Source organism: Pseudopipra pipra, chromosome 2 (assembly GCF_036250125.1).
Source record: "Pseudopipra pipra isolate bDixPip1 chromosome 2, bDixPip1.hap1, whole genome shotgun sequence".
Lineage (NCBI taxonomy): Eukaryota > Metazoa > Chordata > Aves > Passeriformes > Pipridae > Pseudopipra > Pseudopipra pipra.
Genome location: NC_087550.1, coordinates 118644466 through 118665862, shown reverse-complemented (window position 1 = coordinate 118665862; position 21397 = coordinate 118644466). Strand labels below are relative to the sequence as shown.

General features: G+C 51.5%; 1 protein-coding gene across 6 annotated transcripts in view; it reads left to right on the top strand.

Moving 5' to 3' along the window:
• ITSN1 (intersectin 1) overlaps positions 1-21397 on the top strand; it is a 100111-nt gene that overhangs the window by 4466 nt on the left and 74248 nt on the right. For all 6 annotated transcript variants that reach the window (XM_064647162.1, XM_064647160.1, XM_064647161.1 and 3 more), the window contains exons 2-3: positions 19761-19820; positions 21201-21293. In XM_064647162.1, the coding sequence (XP_064503232.1) occupies positions 19793-19820; positions 21201-21293 (121 nt within the window). In that variant the 5' untranslated portion in view covers positions 19761-19792. The remainder of the gene's footprint in view (positions 1-19760; positions 19821-21200; positions 21294-21397) is intronic.

Here is a 21397-nt window from a genome sequence, read left to right as displayed (position 1 = left end):
TTCCAACCCAAGTCATTCCATGATTCCCACTGGATCACACCTGCTGTGGGTGTGTAGTGCAGGTTTTCCAACATCCTTGGAACATCCCTGTGTGCCTGTGAGATCCCAGGGGTGCCCTGGCAGAGCTGCACTGGGGACACAAGAACTTCCAGTCGATTCTGACGGTGCTTCCAAGTCTCTCTGGGCACTCAGGACCAGTTCATGAGGAGAACATTGAACTGGTGTCTGTTGTCTGTTTACAAAAGAGCAACCACCCATCGTGAGGGGAAGGAAAAAAGGCATCTCTTGTTTTCCTGCCAAGCACACATGGACTGTCTGTCAGCTGCCCTCCCAGCTGAACTGTCAGGGAGAGATCCAGCCCTGGCTGCTGGGGAGGGAGTTCAGCTGTGTGTGTGCAGGCTGGGACAGCCTGGGGTGCCCCTGGAGCTGGAGCTCTGCAGAGACAGCTGCACACTCAGCTTCCAAAGGTCAAGGTGAGTCTGGGATGGCTCTGGGGATGGCAATCCTCATCTTGTGTTACCATGTAACACCTGGGGCTGTGTTTTGGAAACTCACTGCTTGGGTCTTCAATGTATTCACGCCGCTGATCTGAGAAGTGAAGGTATGATCTTCACAAATTAATCCCAAATTAAACACAGAACTGTGTCAATCAGCATCTCTTTATGGTGATAAAGCCTCTTGTTCTAACTGTAAAAACGCATTTTTAAATTTATATCACAGTTTCAGCTTCCCAAGCCCCAGAGTATGGGCTGGGCTGTGAACAAGGTGCAATATTTAGTGGATTTCCAGGCAGCTCTGCACGTGGCCTTTGGATGTGGACAGATCCCACAGGATTCCTGCCTTTGTGCCAAGGAGCTGGGTCACCCAGTGCAGGGCTGATAACTTCCATAAACCTGCAGGGTGTTTGGGGGCAGGAAGGCTGATTCTCACAGAGGATCATAAAAGCTGCCAGCCCCCAGGCTGTGTTCTGGAGTAAATGCCAGTAATCTGATCAGGAAGGGGATGATGTAATTGCTTGATTTCTTGAGCAAAATACTGACATTTCCCTCAGAGTCCTGTGTGAGTCCCAGCTGGATAAACTCCCTTCCCTGGCTTTCTCAGGCAGACAGGCAGACTCCTGTGACACTCAGGTTTGCTTGCTTGGTTGGTTTTGCAGGGACATCTGGTGTAATTGGATTTTTAGAAGGCAATTCTCTGCCCTGGTGCTTCGGTGCAGCTGCTGCCTGTGCCGTGTTTGCTTTCCCAGCTCCCTGCCTTCACCAATCCACATATTTCCTGGTTTTTTTGTTTGTTTTTTTCCACTCCTGGGTCTGTATCTCTTCATTTTCATGGTGTGCTGAATTGCAGCATTACCTGCAGGCTGGCAGGTGTTCCCTCCCTCCCTCCCTCCCTCTGTGTTGTGGAGTTCCCTGGTTTTGTCCTGGGGATGATTGAAAGGGCCAGTCCCAGCAAGGAAAGATCTGGGAGTGCAGCTGGGTTGTGGAGTGACCTGAAATGCTTTGAACACCTTCTCCCAAAGCAGCATTCCATGGTAGCACCTCTGCTCTTTGCTGTGGGATCAAACTGCAAACAACACAAGAAACAACAAACACAAGAGAGATATTTTTTTGTTGTTAGAATAAAGTAGTGTGGCATTAAGTTGCTGTAGGTATTGGGGCAGGTACTGAATTTGAAAGCAGACATATAACAAGATTTTCCCCTATTCTTTTCCAACTGTTCCTTTTAGTTGTCTGTTTTTTTAAATTCTGGTTTGTAAAATTTCAATTCAGACCAAAAGTTCAAAGCATAAAGGTGTTAAAACATGTTTTCACATAAGGTCATCTATACTTAAGTAGAGGTCATAATGAATTTTATGATAAACTTTAATGACAAAGTTTGGGAAAAAACCCTTATCCAATTTAGAAACTTCTGCCTGTTCTGCTGTTCTCTTCTTACTCTGCTCAGACCACCCTAATGAATGGAATTGCTCATCAAAGAACAAACAGCAACCTGCTTTTGAACACAGTGTGGGAATTTTAAGGGATATGATCTAAATCTGGTTTCTGTGGGCATTGTCTGCTGAGAAATGAGATTGCCTCCTTCCCCTGTCCGTGTCATCGCAATCTGCCAACACTTCCTGGCAGCAGATGCCATTGGTTTTTGGGTGCTGTGGCACTGGAGGCAGTGTTGGCATCACTGCTCAGGTCCAGCTGGAATGTCTGGCTCCCGTGGGATCAGTGGGTCTGTCTGAGCACTGAGAATTCCCCTTGGCAAAGGCCCCTTCAGGTGGCACCAGTGGGACTCCAGGGGGATGTTGGGCTGGTGAAGGAGAGGCCTTTGGTTGCCGTGGAGCTGGACCAGCTGGATCCTCCTGCTCTGGACCCCCTGGTCTCTGCCCCACCCTGCTGGGAGGAGGCTGCTCAGGTTATCCGTGCTCAGAAGGTGATTCCCTATCCCAGAACAATGTCAGTGGAGGTGAAGCTCGTGCAGCATTCCCACTTGAGCAGCTCCATGCTCTTTCTGGGTCAGCCATGCCCTGTGCAGAGCAGAGGCTGGGGGTGACCCGAGCTCCCAGAGCTCGGCGCGATGACGGGAAACCTCCGGTGGCCCAGGAATGGGAAGTTCTCCAGCTGCAGTTCTGGCTTGGACGTGTCAGATGCAGCCAAGGATTGCTTGGTGCTGCTCTTCAGACTCAGCATCTGGGGCTGAGGGTCTTGCTTCAGGCTCCATCTGTATGTGGTGCAAGCAGGGCAAGTTTGCTTTGTGGGGTTTTTTGGGGAGGAGGGAAGAAGATGATTCCTTTAGAGTCATGGGACAGGGTGGGATTGTTGGGGTGTCCTGTGCAGGGCCAGGATTTGGACTGGATAATCCTTGGGGGTCCCTTCCAGTTCCTGATGTTCCATGATTCCACGATTTTTGGAAGTCAGCTGAGTTTTATGTTAATGTCTGTGTTACCCAAGACTTTCCAGGTGATGTTGTGCAGAAGATCCTGCTGGAGGCTGTGGACTGGTTGGTACGGGAGGTTAAACGGGGTTTAAAAGCTAAATTTGCCTTGGAATCCCTTTGTCCGGATTCAAGTGGTGGAGTTTGACACACTGGGAGAATAGAAAGAACTGAAGGAGTGTGGGATTGACAGAAGAACTTGTGTGTGTGGGACGAGCCATTGTGGCATCACATCATCCCATTGCCCCGGACGAGAGCTGCTGGAGCACTGGGAGAGCTGCAGGACTGGGAAGGGCAGGGATCTGAGGACTGGGAAGGGCAGGGATCTGCAGGACTGGGAAGGGCAGGGATCTGCAGGACTGGGAAGGGCAGGGATCTGCAGGACTGGGAAGGGCAGGGATCTGCAGGACTGGGAAGGGCAGGGATCTGCAGGACTGGGAAGGGCAGGGATCTGCAGGACTGGGAAGGGCAGGGATCTGCAGGACTGGGAAGGGCAGGGATCTGCAGGACTGGGAAGGGCAGGGATCTGCAGGACTGGGAAGGGCAGGGATCTGCAGGACTGGGAAGGGCAGGGATCTGCAGGACTGTTTTCCCCTCCCTGGGCTCCCCCTTGCTGGGAGCCGGGATGAGGGGACTGGAGCCGTGACCTTTGGGTGCCACACCCGCGTTGGTGGCTGGGCGTGTTCCAGGGGTGGCACCTTCGCTGGGATTCTGCTCCTGGAGCTGTTCTGGGCGCTGGGGAGGCCCAGCTGGTGGCTGAGGAACAAACCTTGTGCCCATGGGCAGTTTTAAGGACTTCTGTGTGAGGGAGAGGGAGGGAGGGGCGGCCTGTGGGGGGTTTGATGGGATACAGTCTCTGCAGTGGGAATCACAGGAAGCTTCAGCAATGATGTTGCAGTTTCTTCCTGCTCTGTGGGCTCCAACCAGGAAAATGTTACTCTGTAGCTCCAAGGAAATCAGGATTCCCTGCTGGAGTTGCTCAGTTCCTAGAGTTTCTACAATTTGTTGGGGCAGTGCCAAGTTCCGGCTTTCCCTGGATTACCTTGATGCAATCCTGGATTAAACCACCTGGGGCTTGTTGGGAAAAGCAGAGCACAGGCTGGGCAGGGCAGGGCAACAGCTACATTAAAATAACTCTCCTGAGTGTGCAGGGAATGTAATCATGTGGAATCCCTTCAATTACATTAATTAGATTAAAAATTGAAATTAGCCATTCTGCCTGGGGAGCTCAAACCAGGGACTGAAACTCGGTCCTTGTGTTTAAAACACCCTCCTCCAAGTCCTGCCAGCCTTTTGAATGAAAAATGCTGACTAAGTTCAACTTGGTGCACTGAGATGAAACCCAGGAAACCTGAGCACTGAAATTCTGGTGACATTTCATTTCCTTTTGTGGGGAGGTTCATTGTGCTGTATCATCCTTTTCCCAGCTTTAGAAAGAAAGAAAAAAAAAAAGCTGGCGGGGGGGAGGAAGGGGATAAATAAATAAATAAATAAATATTTGTTAAACAAAACTTCCTGAATCTTCCACAGGGCTGTGTGCAGTTTCTCTCCACCTGAGATAATTTTGGCTAGAGAAGTTTAGCAAGACAGTAAATATATGGACTAGAAGAGGGCAGGAGGCTGCAGGGAGCCTGGATCCAGTGGGATGCAGCTTCCCAGGCTGGGTTTGCTCGGAGCATTTGCAGTGTGGCAGCAGCAGCAGGGGCTGGTTCTGTACCTGCCATGGGCAGGGGGCAGCCTGTGGCTTTTCTGGTCATCCCAGGGTGATTTGGGTGGGGAGGGACCTTAAAGCTCATCCAGTGCCACCCCCTGCCATGGGCAGGGACACTTCCATGATCCCTGGTTGCTCCAAGCCCTGTCCAACCTGGCCTTGGACACTTCCAGGATGGGGCTGGTGGAAGGTGTCCCTCCCCACCCAGGTGGATCTGGGATTCCATCATTTTGAACATGTACTTGTTGAGTTCATTGTCATCCCTGTACTATGTTATGAAACCAGATGAATACATTCTATCAATAATTCCATCTGGTATTAACTTGGCTTTGTCTCATGAAAGATTAAAGACTTTATTCTGTGAAGATTTAAATAGAAAGAAAGCCTTGTTGTGATAAAAGGAAGCAGAGGTGTTACCTACTTAGGTGGCTTCCACCTTCCTTTTGATTTGTAGACTCCTGAGATGTGTCTGCTGAGGATGTGCACTTGGGATGATGATACAAACCTAATATTAGGCTGATTTTTCTTGGTTATTTTTACAAGTTCCCTGGAGGTTTCTGATGATTTGTGTGTGAGCTGAGGGAAACCCTGCACTTGAATTCTCCTGCCCCCTCACTCCTGTTCTGGTGGGGAAAGGCTGGAGCTGAGCTGGTTGTTGGCCCAGGGGAGGGAGGTTGGACATCTCCTGGCTCTGCACCTTGGGAGACTCAGAGCAGGAGTGGTTTCATCTAAACGTGGAGACAACCAAACCACTGCTTTGTTTTGAGAGCTTACAGGACCCAAATTACATACACAGAATCCCAGGATCCCTGAGGCTGGAAAAGCCCTCCCAGCCCATGGATCCCCCCTGTGCCCCATCCCCACCTTGTCCCCCAGCCCAGAGCACTGAGTGCCACGGCCAGGCCTTCCTGGGACACCTCCAGGGCTGGGCACTCCAAACCTCCCTGGGCAGCCCCTGCCAAGGCCTCACCACCCTTTCCAGCAGGAAATTCCTCCTCCTGTCCAAGCTGAGCCTCCCCTGGCACAGCTGGAGGCCGTTCCCTCTCCTCCTGTCCCTTGTTCCCTGGCAGCAGAGCCCGACCCCCCCCGGCTCCCCCCTCCTGTCAGGGGGTTGCAGAGCCAGAAGGTCCCCCCTGAGCCTCCTTTTCTCCAGGCTGAGCCCCCCCAGCTCCCTCAGCCCCTCCTGCTGCTCCAGCCCCTTCCCAGCTCCGTTCCCTTCCCTGCACATGCTCCAGCCCCTCCATGTCTCCCTTGCAGTGATCCATGTGCAGCTGCCACTGCAGGGCTGCCATGTTATGGGACTGTTTGCTTTAAATCCTCAGAAGATCCCCTGATAAACTCTTTCAGGGGACATGGAAATATTAGCAAAGTTGGCCTGGTGGTGGTGGGAGTGTAACCAGTGTGGAAAAGTCCCTTGGAGATGCTGCTGGAGTGATGTTGGTCCTGGCAGGGTAACAGCAAGTTGCACACCTGGGTGTGTATCTACCTGCTCCTGGTTATCCAGCTGGGTTAAATATCCCTGGTTTTGTAAAGAGCTTGGATTTGCACTGTGCTCTGGACCACAGCAGTGAACACACTTTGCTCCTCCCACTAGGAATAGGCTAAATTTGCTGGGAAACTATTTGGCAGTTTATCCAGCTTACTCTGTTTAAAAAGTCCCTCCCCAGCTGGTTGCTGCAGAACCATTGTGTTCCTTCCAGGTTGGGATGGTTGGTGTTGGATTCAGGGGGGAAGCTCTTGGCAAGGTGACTGAGCAAGAAGTGTGAGTGTCTCTGTCCCTGGGGCCGGTCCTGGCTCGGTGCCCCCGGGCAGGATCCTCTGTTCTGGTGTCCCGGGGTGGTGGGAGCAGTGCTGGGGGTGCTCTGACCTCTGGCTCCCTGGCTCTGGTTCCTCACATTCTGGCCAGGCTGTTACATTGCAGTGTTATGCCTCATTTTCCCCCTCCCATCTCTGTGTATCAGTGCACTTGGAATGCCAGTCTGGGGAGCAGCGTTTAAAAATGAGCCTTGTCTGAGTTTGTTGTAGGTCCCAAACAGTAAACTCTGTGCTCAAACCAAATTAAATCCCTCTTGCAACTGTGAGATCCCACTTGGAACAACTGTGATTCCTCGGGAAGCTTTTTGGTTTTTTTCCTGGGTGCTTTTTACTTCCTAGTGCTTAATTCCCATGTGATTTCTGTGTGTCACTGGGGCTTGATCCTCTGCAACTGCTGTTTTCCAGAGCAGATCAATTCTCCTGTCACACAGAGTTCCATTGGATTCCCACAGGCAGTCCCCTGGAATATCAGATCTAAAGGTTTTACCAGTGTAATCAGATCTTTTTTGTTACTCAGAGGAATCAGCCCAGAGCACAGGCTGTGGGCAGGGTGGTTCCTGCCCTCATCTTGGATCCGTGCAGGATTTCTTGGGAATGTTGTCCCCAGGGATTGGGCTGAGCCACGGGTGGTGTTTGCCTGTTCAGACAAGTGTGTTTAGGTCTCTCAGTATTCCACATGTTTCATTCAGAAGCAGCCTGGCAGCTTCCTTAACTGTCAGGGATGACATGAACTGCCCAGGAAGAGCCATGGGAGACTCTCCATGTTCTGAGCAGGTGAGACACAAAACTCCCTCCTCTGTGGAGCCTGGGGTGGGCTGCTGGAATGGGCTGTCCAGGGAGGCTGTGACTGCCCCAGAGCCAGGTTGGATGGAGCTTGGAGCAACCTGGGCTGGTGGAAGGTGTCCCTGCCCATGGCAGGGGTGGCACTGGGTGGGCTCTGAGGTCCCTCCCAGCACAAACCTGTCATTCCATGGTTTCTGGCTGCAGCTCTGCCCTGACCATCCGTGCTCAGGAAGCTTTGCCTCCCTCTTCCCTGGCAGTTGTTGGACAGTAGGTTCCTTCCCAGTATTCCCAGGTCACATGCAGGTTGTCCTGAGGTGTTGTATCTCCCCCTGGGCCTGCAGGGCTTGCTCTGCTCCCCACTTTCTTTGCCTCTGTTTCAACTTGATTCTTCCTGGAGGATTTTAACTCTGTGCTTGGACACTGTCCTGGCTGCTGCCAGCCAGGATTTGGGAGGCCCCCCAGGCCTTCCTTTGGGGCTCCTAAACAAACAGGGACTTTTCAGAAGGCTCAAGGAGTGACAGCAGGGTTGGAAGATGCTGATTTTTCTGCTGGGCCTGATTCAAAATTCCTTCTCCTTTGTTCCTACCCTGAAGGAACTGGAGGTGCTGGTTGGTTTTTTTTTCTTCCTACTTGTCAAGCATTCCAATTCCCAGCTGTCCAAGCAGTGATTAAAAGAGCCACAGACAAATGGATATCCCAGATACTTGTGTTATTTATCCTCACATTTAAAAACCAGTAGTCGAAATAATTAGTGAGATTTTTCAGCAGGTCCTGAAGCCACGAGCTGTTGCCATATAGTAGAATTCCTGTAGCTTCCAACAGTTGTCATGGACATTGTTTACTGGAGAATTACAAACAGAAAGGGAGTGTTGAGTAAAAGGCCTGTTCAGTGTGGAGTGTCAGTGCATCTCGTGGCTGTGTTTGCTGGGGGCCTTTAGTGAGGATTATTTGCTGCTGCTTTTTTCTCTCCTTTAAAAATGAAGTGGGATTTTTTTTTTTACTGGATTTTTTTTTCCTTGCGTAATTTGGGGTTTCCTGCTCAAAGTTGCACCAGCCCAGCCCAGCTTTTGGAGGAGTGTTTTCAGTGCTCAGCTTCTCCAGCTGGCAGCAGCAGCATTGGAGCAGATGAGAACTGAGGCATGGCCATGGGATTTTATCTCTGTGGGGACTTTATTGCTCACTTCACTTCCTGGGAGAAGGTGAAGTGGATCTGAGGTGTGGATGGGTGAGGTTGAAGCTGGTGCTGCTCTGGAAGCTTTACCAGTGATGGGAAGCACTGCTGGAGTGTTGGGAAGGTGAGTTCCTGTCACTGGGTTTCCAGAGGAAATGAACAATCCCACACTTTCATAGTCAGTGCTCCACAGGCCTGCTCTGGCTGTTCACAGCTGGGAACTGAGCACATGGCATGGGAGGAGCTGGGGATCAGCCTGGCCACGTCCAGTGCCTCCCTTGGTTCTGCATTGGGAAAGTGCTGGTGCTGCACCTGGATTGGGAAAGCTCTGGGTACACTCCAGGCTGGGGATGAGCAGATGGAGCAGCCCTGGGAGAAGGCCCTGGGGGTGCTGGTGGGGGAGAGGCTGGACATGGCCCAGCCCAGACCCCCCTGTGCCCTGGGCTGATCCCCCAGCGTGGGCAGCAGCGCAGGGGGGGATTGTGCCCCTCTGCCCCTCAGGTGAGACCCCCCTGCAGAGCTGCTCCAGCCCTGGGGAACAGCCCAGCAAGGACATGGAGCTGCTGGAGAGAGGCCAGAGCAGGAACCAAGAGGATCCCAGGGCTGGAGCAGCTCTGCTGGGAGGAAAGGCTGGGAGAGCTGGGATTGTTCAGCCTGGAGAGGAGAAGCTTTGGGGCGACCTGATTGTGGCCTTGCAGGGCCTGAAGGGGCTCCAGGAAAGCTGGAGAGAGACTATTTCCAAGGGCTGGAGGGACAGGACAAGGGGGAATGGCTTCAAACTGGCAGAGGGCAGGGTTAGATGGGATATTGGGAAGGAATTCCTGGCTGGGAGGGTGGGGAGCCCCTGGCCCAGGTTGCCCAGAGAAGCTGTGGCTGCCCCTGGATCCCTGGAAGTGTCCAAGGCCAGGTTGGAGCACCCTGGGCTGGTGGAAGGTGTCCCTGCCCATGGCAGGGGTGGCACTGGATGAAAACTTTAAGGTCCTTTCCAACCCATTCCATGATTCAATGTGTTCATTGTCCTGGTGCCAAGTGGTGGTTGCTTTTTTACCACTTCTTCCTTTCCCCAAAGTGGCACAAGTTCATTTTGAGGCAAAAGTTCAGATTCTTTCCTCTGTTCTTCCCAAGGAGTTCATTTTGGGTTTTGCCTTTCACTTCAAGTGCCAGTAAATGCCTTGTGTGTTTTTCAGGAGAATTGAAAACCACACTGTTGAGTTTGAGAGAGACTTTTTTCCCTCCTGAAGGTTTGATTGGAAGTGCTTCAGTATGGGGGGGTTTTAAATATCTGAAATATTGACAACTTAGTTTTTCCTGTAAAATACCTTTATGCTCCACTCCTGCATTCCAGTGATCCAATAAAATCCTGCTGCCTCAGAAGGCAGTTTGGTGGAGGGTTGGATGCATCACCGTAATGCCAGGGTTCATTTTCAGCTCTGAACTCCCAAGGTAAATAATCAGGAGTGTATTTTTAGGAGGCAGAGTTTATTTCTGAGCTGTTGGCAGTTGCCAGCTCTCGGGGTGTGCTGGGCTGTGCTGGAGCCAGGAGTGGGAGCTGAAAAATTCCTGCTGACTCTGCTGCCAAGGGGAGGGAGAGCCTCTGCTCCTCTGCTTCCTGCCCAGCTGGGCCTCTGCTCAGGGGGACTGTGCTGCAGCAAGTGGCCCTCCAGCCATCTCCTGGGGGAGTCATGAGACTCCACTGCCAAGGGAAATTGTCCCTATTTTTGACAAGCCAGATGGAGAAATAAAGGAACCCTGATTCAGGAGTGAAAGTACCTTCAAAGTGGCAGCAGCTTCTGAAATCACCTGGATGAATGGGGTCACCTTCATCATCATCCAAAAAACAATAACATTAATTAATTTTATTATTATTAATGCTGTTTTGCTGCTGTATTAATACTAAGTGACCAAAAAGTGGAGAATCTTGAACAACTAGTGTTAGATAGTGAATATGGTGTTTTAGCAGAAATCTGATTAGGGAACTGTTGCAGTTGGTCAGAAGGGATGAGTGAATTGGGAGTGACACGTGCCATGGATACTGCAGGCTGGGAAGCAGTGACTTAGGAGGAGGACATAGTCCAGTTCTTGAGCAGATTACAGTCACCTGGGCAGGCAGGAAACGGGAGAGTCCTGGGGGTAAAGTCCAGCTTTAAGATGAGCTCAGAACTGGTCAACCAGGGTGTGAAAAACTACCTTAGAAAAAGGCAGAAGAGTTTCTTAAATTCACTTTTTGGGATTTGAGCAGGATGAAAACAGTTGTAAGGAGTGTCCTTTGCCCCAGGAGAACTAAAATCCCTCAGACTTCTCCATTTTGGTGGCACACACAACATCCCTCTGTTACATGGGCTCACATGGGTTCTAAAATACTGCTCCATGTGCCTGCACATGTATTTGGGGACTGTTTCACACTGGGCTTTATCCTGAGCTCACAATCAGCACAGAGAAAAAGGAGCTGGCTTGAGGTTGAGCTTAAGGACTAGGCAGAATTGTTCTAGTTTGGGACACGTGTCAGTACTGGCCACTCTCGGTGTGTGTCTCTGATCCTGTCAGTCTTGAAGCCATGAGGGAGAATCCTCTGCTGAAGATGCACAAGTTTAAGCAGCTTTTCAGGAGTTTGAGCTGGAACTGTTGGCAGAGCCTGGAAATAAGATCCTGGGAAATAAGATTTAGCTCTTACGTTGTTACTGATACGAGACCAAAACTGGAGAGGAGGTCGTCAGCTCCAGGTTATTTTCTTTACTGTGGTCATTTTCTCTTTTTATAGAACTAGGTTTTGAGGTGCAGGATTCTCATTTTGGTGAAAATGATGTAAATGTCTTGCCTTGGCCCCAGGATTTCCCTCAGTGACTGGGTGATTGCCCACAAATCGTGGCTTTGTGTTGACAGGCACTGACTGTCAGTGACCCAGAGAGAGCTTGTGGGGACAAATGGACCAAGAGAGAATGGTCTGGGGGAGATGTAGAGCTGATGATTCCATAGGAATTTAAAGGTCATGTGTTTAACAGGATGGCTGGGTATCTGTGTCCTACAAAACCTTGCCCTGTGCTGGCACTGCTGAGGGACCTCCAGGGCTGTGTCCAGGTCTGGAATCTCATGGAAAGGAGACCTGGAGGGGCTGGAGCGTGTGCAGGGAAGGGAACGGAGCTGGGAAGGGGCTGGAGCAGCAGGAGGGGCTGAGGGAGCTGGGGGGGCTCAGCCTGGAGAAAAGGAGGCTCAGGGGGGACCTTCTGGCTCTGCAACCCCCTGACAGGAGGGGGGAGCCGGGGGGGGTCGGGCTCTGCTGCCAGGGAACAAGGGACAGGAGGAGAGGGAATGGCCTCCAGCTGTGCCAGGGGAGGCTCAGGTGGGACAGGAGGAGGAATTTCCTGCTGGAAAGGGTGGTGAGGCCTTGGCAGGGGCTGCCCAGGGAGGTTTGGAGTGCCCAGCCCTGGAGGTGTCCCAGGAAGGCCTGGCCGTGGCACTCAGTGCTCTGGGCTGGGGGACAAGGTGGGGATGGGGCACAGGGGGGATCCAGGGGCTGGGAGGGCTTTTCCAACCTCAGGGATCCCGGGTTTCCCTGTGGAGGATGCAGAGTTTGGGGTGTCTCCTCACAGTAACCACCCTGAGCTGGGGGTGCAGAGCCGTGGGTGGGTGTCCCCGGGCACTGAGGAACAGCAGCACCTTCAAGACTTGCCAGGGTGCAGCTTTTAAGGAGTTCAGTAGGTTTGTTTTCGTAGCTGTCTTGGCTCTCTTCTTGAATCAAACTTGAAAGGTTTTTTAGCTCTATTCTGTTGGGAAATCAGAGCATTATGTTACAGTTTTGCAGTTGGATTTTCTTCCCAGTCAAAGGCAGCCCCACAACCACGATGGGACTTGTAGCAAATGTTCCTGATTACAGGGAACTGCAAACCAGTTGGCTTTTGAAGTGCCCACAGGGGAGACATTTGTCAGCTACAGTAAACAAACCTCCCCACGCTGCAGATTTGTGCCTTACAGTAAATAAACCATTAGCACTAACAATAACCTGAATGTTCTCACCCTTGTGCAGGAAAGGAATTTTTATCCTGGGAAGGCCTATTAAAGCATTGCAGTGCAGGGGAACTGCTCTTTGCAGTGTTTTTAACTGCACAGACTTCCTGGGTCGTTTACAGGAGGACCAGAGCAGAGTTTTCCAGATCCAGCCTGGAAAATGTCTGTGCACGTGGTGCCTCCCCTTGGAAGGTCCTTCAGAGCAGCTCCAGGTATTTTATGCTGAGGATGAGAACCCCTTCCCTCACTGCTTGATGGATCTTAAAGCCCTGCCTTCCATAGCCAGTCTTCTCCTTGGAGCTGGTTGGTTTGTGTGCATGTCCTGCTCCTCTCTTGCATGGGCTTGAAATAATTCCCAGCCCTTGGCAGGAATGCACCTGGAATGTGGTGGCACCACGATCCTGTTGCTCCCTCAGCAGTTCAGCAGTGCTCCTGTGGGATCCAACCCCGGCCTGGCTAAAGCTGCAGTCTGGCTCCTCTCCCAGGAAACTCTTGATTGGACCTGGAGCTTTTTGTAGAGACAAACCTGACCCTCACTCTCTGCTCTGGGGGGGTCTGTGTTCCGAAAATCCTGGCACCTCGACTCCAGTGGAACACATGGGAAGTTGTCCCTGGGTTTGTGTGTCTGTTTTGCTCCTTTCTTTGCTGTTGTTACCAGGGGTTGTGTATCCAGCAGGATTATTCCTGGCCTTGTATCTTAACAGTTGGAGAGAGCAGGGATAGATGGGATATTGGGAAGGAATTCCTGGCTGGGAGGGTGGGGAGGCCCTGGCCCAGGTTGGCCAGAGAAGCTGTGGCTGCCCCTGGATCCCTGGAAGTGTCCAAGGCCAGGTTGGATGGGGCTTGGAGCACCCTGGGCTGGTGGAAGGTGTCCCTGCCCATGGCAGGGGTGGCACTGGATGAGTTTTGAGGTCCCTTCCCACTCAAACCATTCCATGATTTTTTTGCCCCAGCCAAGGATTGGAACTTTTCCAGTGGTTGAGATGCAGGAGGTGGGTTTCTGAGGAGCTGGTGGAGACCACACTTGACATCTGGAAAGGAAACATGTCCTATGCCCTTCCAGGATTTTTTGTAGCAATCAGCTGCACTGGCAGACAATCAGCAATTCTGTTTGACACAGAAATAGGATTTAGAAATTGGATTGTGCTTTTTAACTATATTCTCTATGTATTTACCATTTTATCTTGCAACCCATTCTCTCCTTTCCCTTCTCCCACTGTGCGTATCAGTTGCCTGGTTTTGTGGTCACACCTGGAAGGGTTTTGCTCTTGTGTGAAAACTGTTTGTAGGCATTTTGGAGAGGAATTGATGGGCTGGCAGCAGGAAGCAGGAAGCCCTGGCTTTGGCATAGACCCTGCCTCGTGCAGGGTTCATCTCCTTAGTGTGTGCTGGAGCATGGTTGAAATAGGAGGCAGGAGCTCCAGCAGTGGAGCTGTAACGTGTTTAATTCCTTGTTTAAGCTTTGTGCAACCTCTGCATTCACAGGTGAGGGAGCCTGTGATCCTCCCTCTGAGCTGGTGCCTGCTCAGCACTGTTTGTGGTGCAAGGAAATCCCTTCATTTTACAAATGCTCCAGGGCCTGTCCTGTCCCTGTGAAAAATAACCCAGGAAGTTTCCCCATCTGTTCCTCCACCATTTCGTCCCAATAAAGCTGCTGTTTTAAGTGTTGTTTTGCCTTTTCCTTGTCTTCTTGGCCACCTGTCCTGGAGCAACAGGGTTAAGTGTGACCAGAAGGAAGGGCAGTAACAGAAATCCTTGTCTGAATGGCCCAATTTGAGCCTGTTCTTGTGCCTGAAGTGCCTCTGGTGTCCTGCAGGAGAAATCCAGAGCAGGATGTCCTTGGGTGGGAGGCAGGAGCTGTTCAGTCCTGTGCTGACACAGCCCTGAGGTGCTGATAAGGTTTGGGAGACTCTAATTCCTCTCTTAAATGACTCCTGTGAAAATCAGCTTCCCAAAGGTGCCCTCCGAAGCCCCGAGTTCCTGTGGGTGTGAGGTCAGGGGGGGACATGCTGACCATGCTGCAAGGGCAGAGCCATCTGTGCCTTCATCTTATCACCCTCCTCATCCTCTCCCTGCCCTGCCAGACCTTTTTATCTGCTGGTTTGGCCTCGGAGGAGGGGAGAGGGGCTGGACGTGCACATCCTGAACTCTCTTGACTTACCACTTGTGCTGACTCCGGGCTTTCCCTTCCCTCTTCCCCTTCCCCAGCAGAGCTGTTGCTCAGGGGCAGAGATGGAGAAGGTGAAGTGAAACAACTCAAGAACGTCTGATTTATTTTTTTTTATGTTGTCCCGATTTCAAAACTCTAAAGTTGAGACAAAAAAAGCAAAGGGCTCGTTGCTGCACCTGTGTAAGTAAAAGTAACTTCAAAAAATAAATAAAACTGTGAGTGCTATGCTAAGAAACCCTTGGAATTCCTGCTTTACAGCTGGTTCAGAATGAAGTCAACAACTGTTAAAGTGAAAATAAACCAGACAGTTTATTTCTTGTTAAGGGTTTTGCAGTTAAGTGGTGCTGTGGCTTTTCGTCTTTTATTTTAAAAGTCAGTCATGTCTTGAAAAAGGTGCTCTAATTCAGTCACAGTTCAGTTGGGACTGGAATTACTGGGTGAAGTGTTGTCAGGATTAAAACCACTCCATGTGTGTTTATATCACAGAATCCCAGAATCCCTGAGGCTGGAAAAGCCCTCCCAGCCCATGGATCCCCCCTGTGCCCCATCCCCACCTTGTCCCCCAGCCCAGAGCACTGAGTGCCACGGCCAGGCCTTCCTGGGACACCTCCAGGGCTGGGCACTCCAAACCTCCCTGGGCAGCCCCTGCCAAGGCCTCACCACCCTTTCCAGCAGGAAATTCCTCCTCCTGTCCCACCTGAGCCTCCCCTGGCACAGCTGGAGGCCGTTCCCTCTCCTCCTGGCCCTTGTTCCCTGGCAGCAGGGACTCCTCCACTCTTCTGTCAGGGAGATGATTTTCCAGGTCCCTCCCAACCCAACCCATTCCATGATTCTGGGATCCAGAAGTGACTTCTCAGCAGTTTGGTTGTTGCCACAGGTGTTGAGAAGCCTCTGCAGCAGGAGTTGCTTTGTCAACATTATTTGGCTGCCTGGCATAAGAATACAAGAAACGGTAGAACTTGATGTTTTTGAAGGTTTTTACAGTTTGAAGCTGTTCCTACAAAGGGCAGAAGCTCTGGAAAGTTTGACAGACTGGTGACTGTGTTAAAGACCTGATCTCCAAAGAGCAAGAGTCAAACCTCCAGGAATGTCTCAGACTGCTTTTGTTTCCCAACATGGATCTAAAGTTACCAGACTCTGCTCAACCTCTCCGAGCCCTTTGGTTGATCCTGGTCTAAAGGCTTTCCCATGGAACATGTGCAGACTCCAGACCCTGCTCTCAGCCAGGGACACTCTCCCTGACATCCTGCCTGGGGGGGTTTGTGTCCTTTAGGATCCTTGAAGGATGTGGGGGTTTGATCTGGTCGGGTTTGTTCCTTTTTTTCCTGCAGGAGGAGGAAGGTGACTGATAAGTGGCCTCAGGAATTCTCCATTTGAGTGGCAGAATTATCTCGTGAGGAATTGCTTAGGAACAGAAACGATTTCAAGGAGAACAAAAATATGATCTTTTCCATGTGGAACGTGTCTGTGTGAAGACACAGGGCACTGGAATAGCTCAATTATTCTTAATTCATACCTCCTGTGGTGTTATTGCAGCTGTATGTAAACATGGCCTCAGCAGAGCACAGACAGCTTGGAACAGAAACTGTACTCAAGTTTGGGGCTGGCACAGGGACAGGGCTCACACCCCAGGTCCTTGCAGCTGCTCAGAGCACAGTGACCCTGGGCAGGGGGAAGTCCCAGAGAGCAGCTGGGGATGGGCCTGTGGGCACTGGCAAACTATGGATCTCCTGGAACATCAGTTGTGTGTTGTGCTGCTCTCCCTGACCTGGGAACACCAACAGGAGGGGAGACCAGGGGGGGGTCGGGCTCTGCTGCCAGGGAACAAGGGACAGGAGGAGAGGGAACGGCCTCCAGCTGTGCCAGGGGAGGCTCAGGTTGGCCAGGAGGAGGAATTTCCTGCTGGAAAGGGTGGTGAGGCCTTGGCAGGGGCTGCCCAGGGAGGTTTGGAGTGCCCAGCCCTGGAGGTGTCCCAGGAAGGCCTGGCCGTGGCACTCAGTGCTCTGGGCTGGGGGACAAGGTGGGGATGGGGCACAGGGGGATCCATGGGCTGGGAGGGCTTTTCCAGCCCCAGGGATTCTGTGACCTTGGTGGGCAGAGGCCCTGTGTGGTGGCTGGTGTTGGTACCACACTGGGAATGGGAAAGCTGGGCCGTTCCTTTCCTGGAGAGTTGGGAAGTGCAGACCCCGTGCCTGACCCCAGTGTCCAGGGGTTTGTGGTGTGCAGATGAGATGTGGATCCCTTGTTTAGGGATGAAGGGATTTGTGTTTAATGTTGGATCTGTTTGTCAAATCCCAGGGTGGGAGCAGCTTAAACTCCTCTGTGACAGCAAAGGTGAGCTCAGTGCTCCTCCTTGTACTTCCTAAGAGCAGGAGGAAGGAGCTGTTGCATCTTCCAGTTCCTGTGGGAAGGAACCCATTGGATGGACTGTTCCCAGTTCATCCCTGGCCCAGTTTTGCTGATGGCAGGAGTTCTGGGCTGGCTTCCCAAGGAAACGGGGCGTGCAGGGGCCCCACGGGGCAGTTGTGGTTCCCCTTCTTGTCTCCCCTCCTTCCTGTTGGAGCAGTTTCTGAATTCCTGAACTCCTCGGGCCGTGTCAGTTGAGTTTGTCAGAGTCCAACACGTTGCTGGGATGTCCAAGTTCCTACAGATACCAGTGTCAGTAATTAGGGAGGAATCCCTGCTTTCCTGAAGGGAGGGGAGGGCCCAGAGCTCAGCTTGCCCACCCTGGATTTCTCTCAGTTCTCTGGGCGGTGGGTTCTCCCTCATTTTTGGTTTATCCCACTTCCTTTGGGGTGCTGGGAGGAGCAGGGAAGGCAGAGGAGTGGAGTTAGTGTTGCTCTGGAACTGGTAGGGATTGGGCAGGTTCTCAAAAACCCTCTGCCAAGCCAGTGCTGGAGTGCTGTGAAACTCCTGTTCCCTGTTCACCCTCATTTTCCTGTGTAACACCCCCCAGGCTGTTGGAATCAGTTGTCCACAGCTGCAGAGTTATTCCTGAGGAATCAGGGCTGCTGGTGTCCCCTCAGTCACGTGGAGTGCAGCCTGTGGTTGTGGAAGTTGGGTTTTCCGTGGGCAGTAAAACTCCATCAGAGGGATTTATGTCTCTCTCCATTTCCTTCCCGTGGTGTCTCTGCCCACAGTCCATTTTAGTTTCAGTCTCTCAGCTGTAAATACACTTTTCTGCTCCTTCTCTCCATTTCATTTCATCTGGGGTTGGCTTTTTCTCTCTCTCTTCTTTTTTTTTTCCCCCTCTGGAAGCTCTTTGGAATAGTTTCTGCTTTCCTTGGCATCCAGCACAGGGCTGGGCTTCAGACCTCCCATCCCCTCTCCTCTTTCTCCTGTGTTCAAGGTAAAGGGAATGCACTGCCCATTCCTTTGGGATACTGGCAGTCTGGGGAGGAGTGTCTTCCCTGAACAGGAAAATATTATATGGGAACTGCCTGAGCTGGGAGAGGGGGGGAGGGCAGAGGGTTCTGCTTGTGGCTTTCCTTCTTTTTTTCTTATTTTTCTTTTTTTTTTTCTTACTTCTTTTTCTTCCTCCTTTTCCCCCTTCTCCCTCTCCTTTTATCTTCCTCTCTTTTTTTCTCCTTTTTTCCTCCTCTTTTTTCTTCCTCCTTTTTCCTCCCCCTTTTTCCTCTTCTTTTTTCCTTCTTCTTTTTTCCTTCTTCTTTTTTCCTTCTTCTTTTTTCCTTCTTCTTTTTTCCTTCTTCTTTTTTCCTTCTTCCTTTTTTCCTCCTCTTTCTTTCTTCCTCCTCCATTTTTCTCCTTCTTTTTTCCTCCTCCTTTTCCCTCCCTTTTTTCCACCAGGCTTTCCCTGCAGTCACAAACCCCAGCAGCAGGGGGGCAGTTCTTGCCCTCAGCTGAGTGCAATAAAAAACCACGGGTAAAGCTAAAAGTGCTTATCCTTGAGCACCTCAGAAAAGCTCCTGGAAGAACCCCCCAGCTCAGGGAGCTGGTTCTGAACACTCTGGATCCCTGTGCCTGGGATTTGAACCCTTGGAGGGAAGGTTTGCTGGGCCTGGAGCAGCCTCAGCTGTGTTACCACGGGAGGAGGTTTGGAGTCGTGTGTTTGGCCAAATGAGGAGGGAGAACAGTCAATCCTGAGCCCATCCTTCCTTCTCCCCATCCCAGCTGCTGGAGCCTGGCTGGCAGGAGGGCCAGAGGTTTCTGCAGGGCCACAGGGAGGGGATCCAGGAGAGGTTCCCAAGTTGGGAGCCAGAAGAGAACGTGGGAAGTGTGAGAGGGGGCTGGGGAGGAGAGCAAACAGGAATTCAGACAAAAGGAAGTTGTTGGTGCGAGTGAATGGCCTTTCTGGGTGATATTGATAAATCTGTGCTGCTGCTTGAGCAGCCTCAATTGTTCTCCTCCTGATCCTGTTCCCTTTTGCCTTTCTGCTGTTGCCTGGAAAACACGAGTGGAATCTGGGAGGACAAGAGGCTGCCCCTCATTGTGGAGCGGCCCCGGTGCTGGGCATTGTCCCCTGGCTCAGGCAGCTCCTGTCAGCCTTTGTGTGCTGCAAGAAAAATGTTTTTCCTTCTCCCTGTGCAGATGAAATTTGGAGCTGTGGAGGTTGCTTTGTGTGCAGAGCCACAGCAGCTCCCACCCAGGGGTTGCTCTGCCCTGGCACCTCTGGCTCCCGGGGCTCCCTGAGTTCAGGGGCAGAGCAGGCTGGAAATGGAGCTTCGTTTGCAGAATGTGCTTTGTTTCAAACCCTGAGCAGGGCAGGGCCTTTGCTGGCAGGAATGAAAAGCAGATCACTGGAGAGGTTGTGTTTAACAGCTGGAGATGGAGCCAGTTCTCCTCTGGAGCAGGAGCAGGGCTTGGAACATCAGGGAAGTCACGGAGCCCTGAGCAGAGTCATTGGGATCTCACTGGGCTCTGCCCTTCACCCCATCACTGATGATTAAATCATTGAGTAAATTAATTAATTAAATTCCAGAGATTGATTTTGAGGACATTCTTGAAGCAGAACTGAAATGCAGGGAAATACCCTCCTGGATGCACAGGGTAGTGCAGGAGTGAGACACTGAGCTCTGCCAGGCAGTTTCTGTGGGCAGGAGTGACACAATCCTGCTTCTTCACTGCCTTTTTTGTTTTGCTTAGCAATTAATCATACAAAAATATATGGAAAATGGAAGATGCTGTGACTGTTTGAATATCTGTTTGTGTTTTTTTTTCTTTTCCAGGCATCTATTAACAAGCTAAAAGTGACAGAACCATGGCTCAGTTTCCAACACCTTTTGGGGGTAAGTGGTTTCTACTGTTTGAATTATTCCCATGTGCAAAAACTCAGCATGAATGTGTCCCTCTGTGAGTGTTTTCTCTCTGGGGGTGTTTGTGGGGAGTTTGTCTCTCTGAGCTGGTGGTTCCCGTGGTCTGTGCTGGTTTCAGGCCCATCCCAGCACACCCAGAGCAGGATCCCTGTGCCCTGCATTGATCAGTCTTTGTGGTTCCCGTGGTCTGTGCTGGTTCAGGCCCATCCCAGCACACCCAGAGCAGGATCCCTGTGCCCTGCATTGATCAGTCTGTCCCTGCAGGGCCCAGCCAGGCCACTCAGCCCCTGGCAGTAGGGCAGCACCTCCTTCTGCTCCAATTGTGCCTGAAAACTGCATGTGGTTTTCCTTTGGGTGAGGATTCCTGGGCTTTTTAACTGCTGAAAAGCCCAGCAGATGCCTTTGGATGTGATCCCTTCCCATTTCTGTCCTTGCTGTCCCATAACCCAGGCTTAGATGAGAACAAAAGTGACACATTTGTAGCTTTCCATTTTTAACAGGGAAGTTGTAGCATTTGGAATTACAGTGAAAAATGCAGGATGGGCCCTGGCAGTGCAATAGGGACATTATTTTTGCTATTCACATGAAACCAAAGAATTACAGAGTAGTTTGGGTTGGGAGGGACTTTAAAGCCACCCAGTCCCACCCCTCAGGGACAACTTCCACCAGCCCAGGTTGCTCCAAGCCCCGTCCAACCTGGCCTTGGACACTTCCAGGGATCCAGGGGCAACCACAGCTTCTCTGGGCAACCTGGGCCAGGGCCTCCCCACCCTCCCAGCCAAGAATTCCTTCCTAATATCTCACCTAAATTTCACTTTGGATCCATCACTCCTTGTCCTGTCACTGCAGTTCCTGATCCAGAGTCCTGCTCTGGCTTCCTTGTGGGCCCCCTTGGATACTGGGGACACATTTTTAGTTCAGTTTTGCAGCTGATCTGCAGAAAGCTTATGAAGGTAAATCTCAGTGTAACTGGTCTGGTTCTACTTCAAGGTTGCATCTCTTTGGGGCTTTTCTCTGGGCAGGGTTGGATGGGATATAGGGAAGGAATTCCTGGCTGGGAGGGTGGGGAGGCCCTGGCCCAGGTTGCCCAGAGAAGCTGTGGCTGCCCCTGGATCCCTGGAAGTGTCCAAGGCCAGGTTGGACGAGTCTTGGAGCAGCCTGGGCTGGTGGGAGGTGTCCCTGATTCCAATTTGTTCTTTTTCCTATCCTCGCCCCGTGTGTGCTCTGGGAGGCAAAGGATCCCCCACCCTGGGCTGTTCTCAGAGCTCCAGAGTGATAATTACACTGAAATAAAACCAGGGTGTTTTTTAGCTGGTGTTTCTTACTGTCATTTCTCCCTCTCTTTTGCACCAGGCAACCTGGATATCTGGGCTATCACTGTGGAGGAGAGAGCCAAGCATGACCAGCAGTTCCACAGTCTGAAACCCACAGCTGGATTTATCACTGGTAAAGAAGGAGTTTTCACTCCCAGTTCCATTCAATTAAATCTTAACTGGTGACCTGGAATATGTACAGAGTTTCCTGGAAGACATAGGGGCATGAGAATGAAA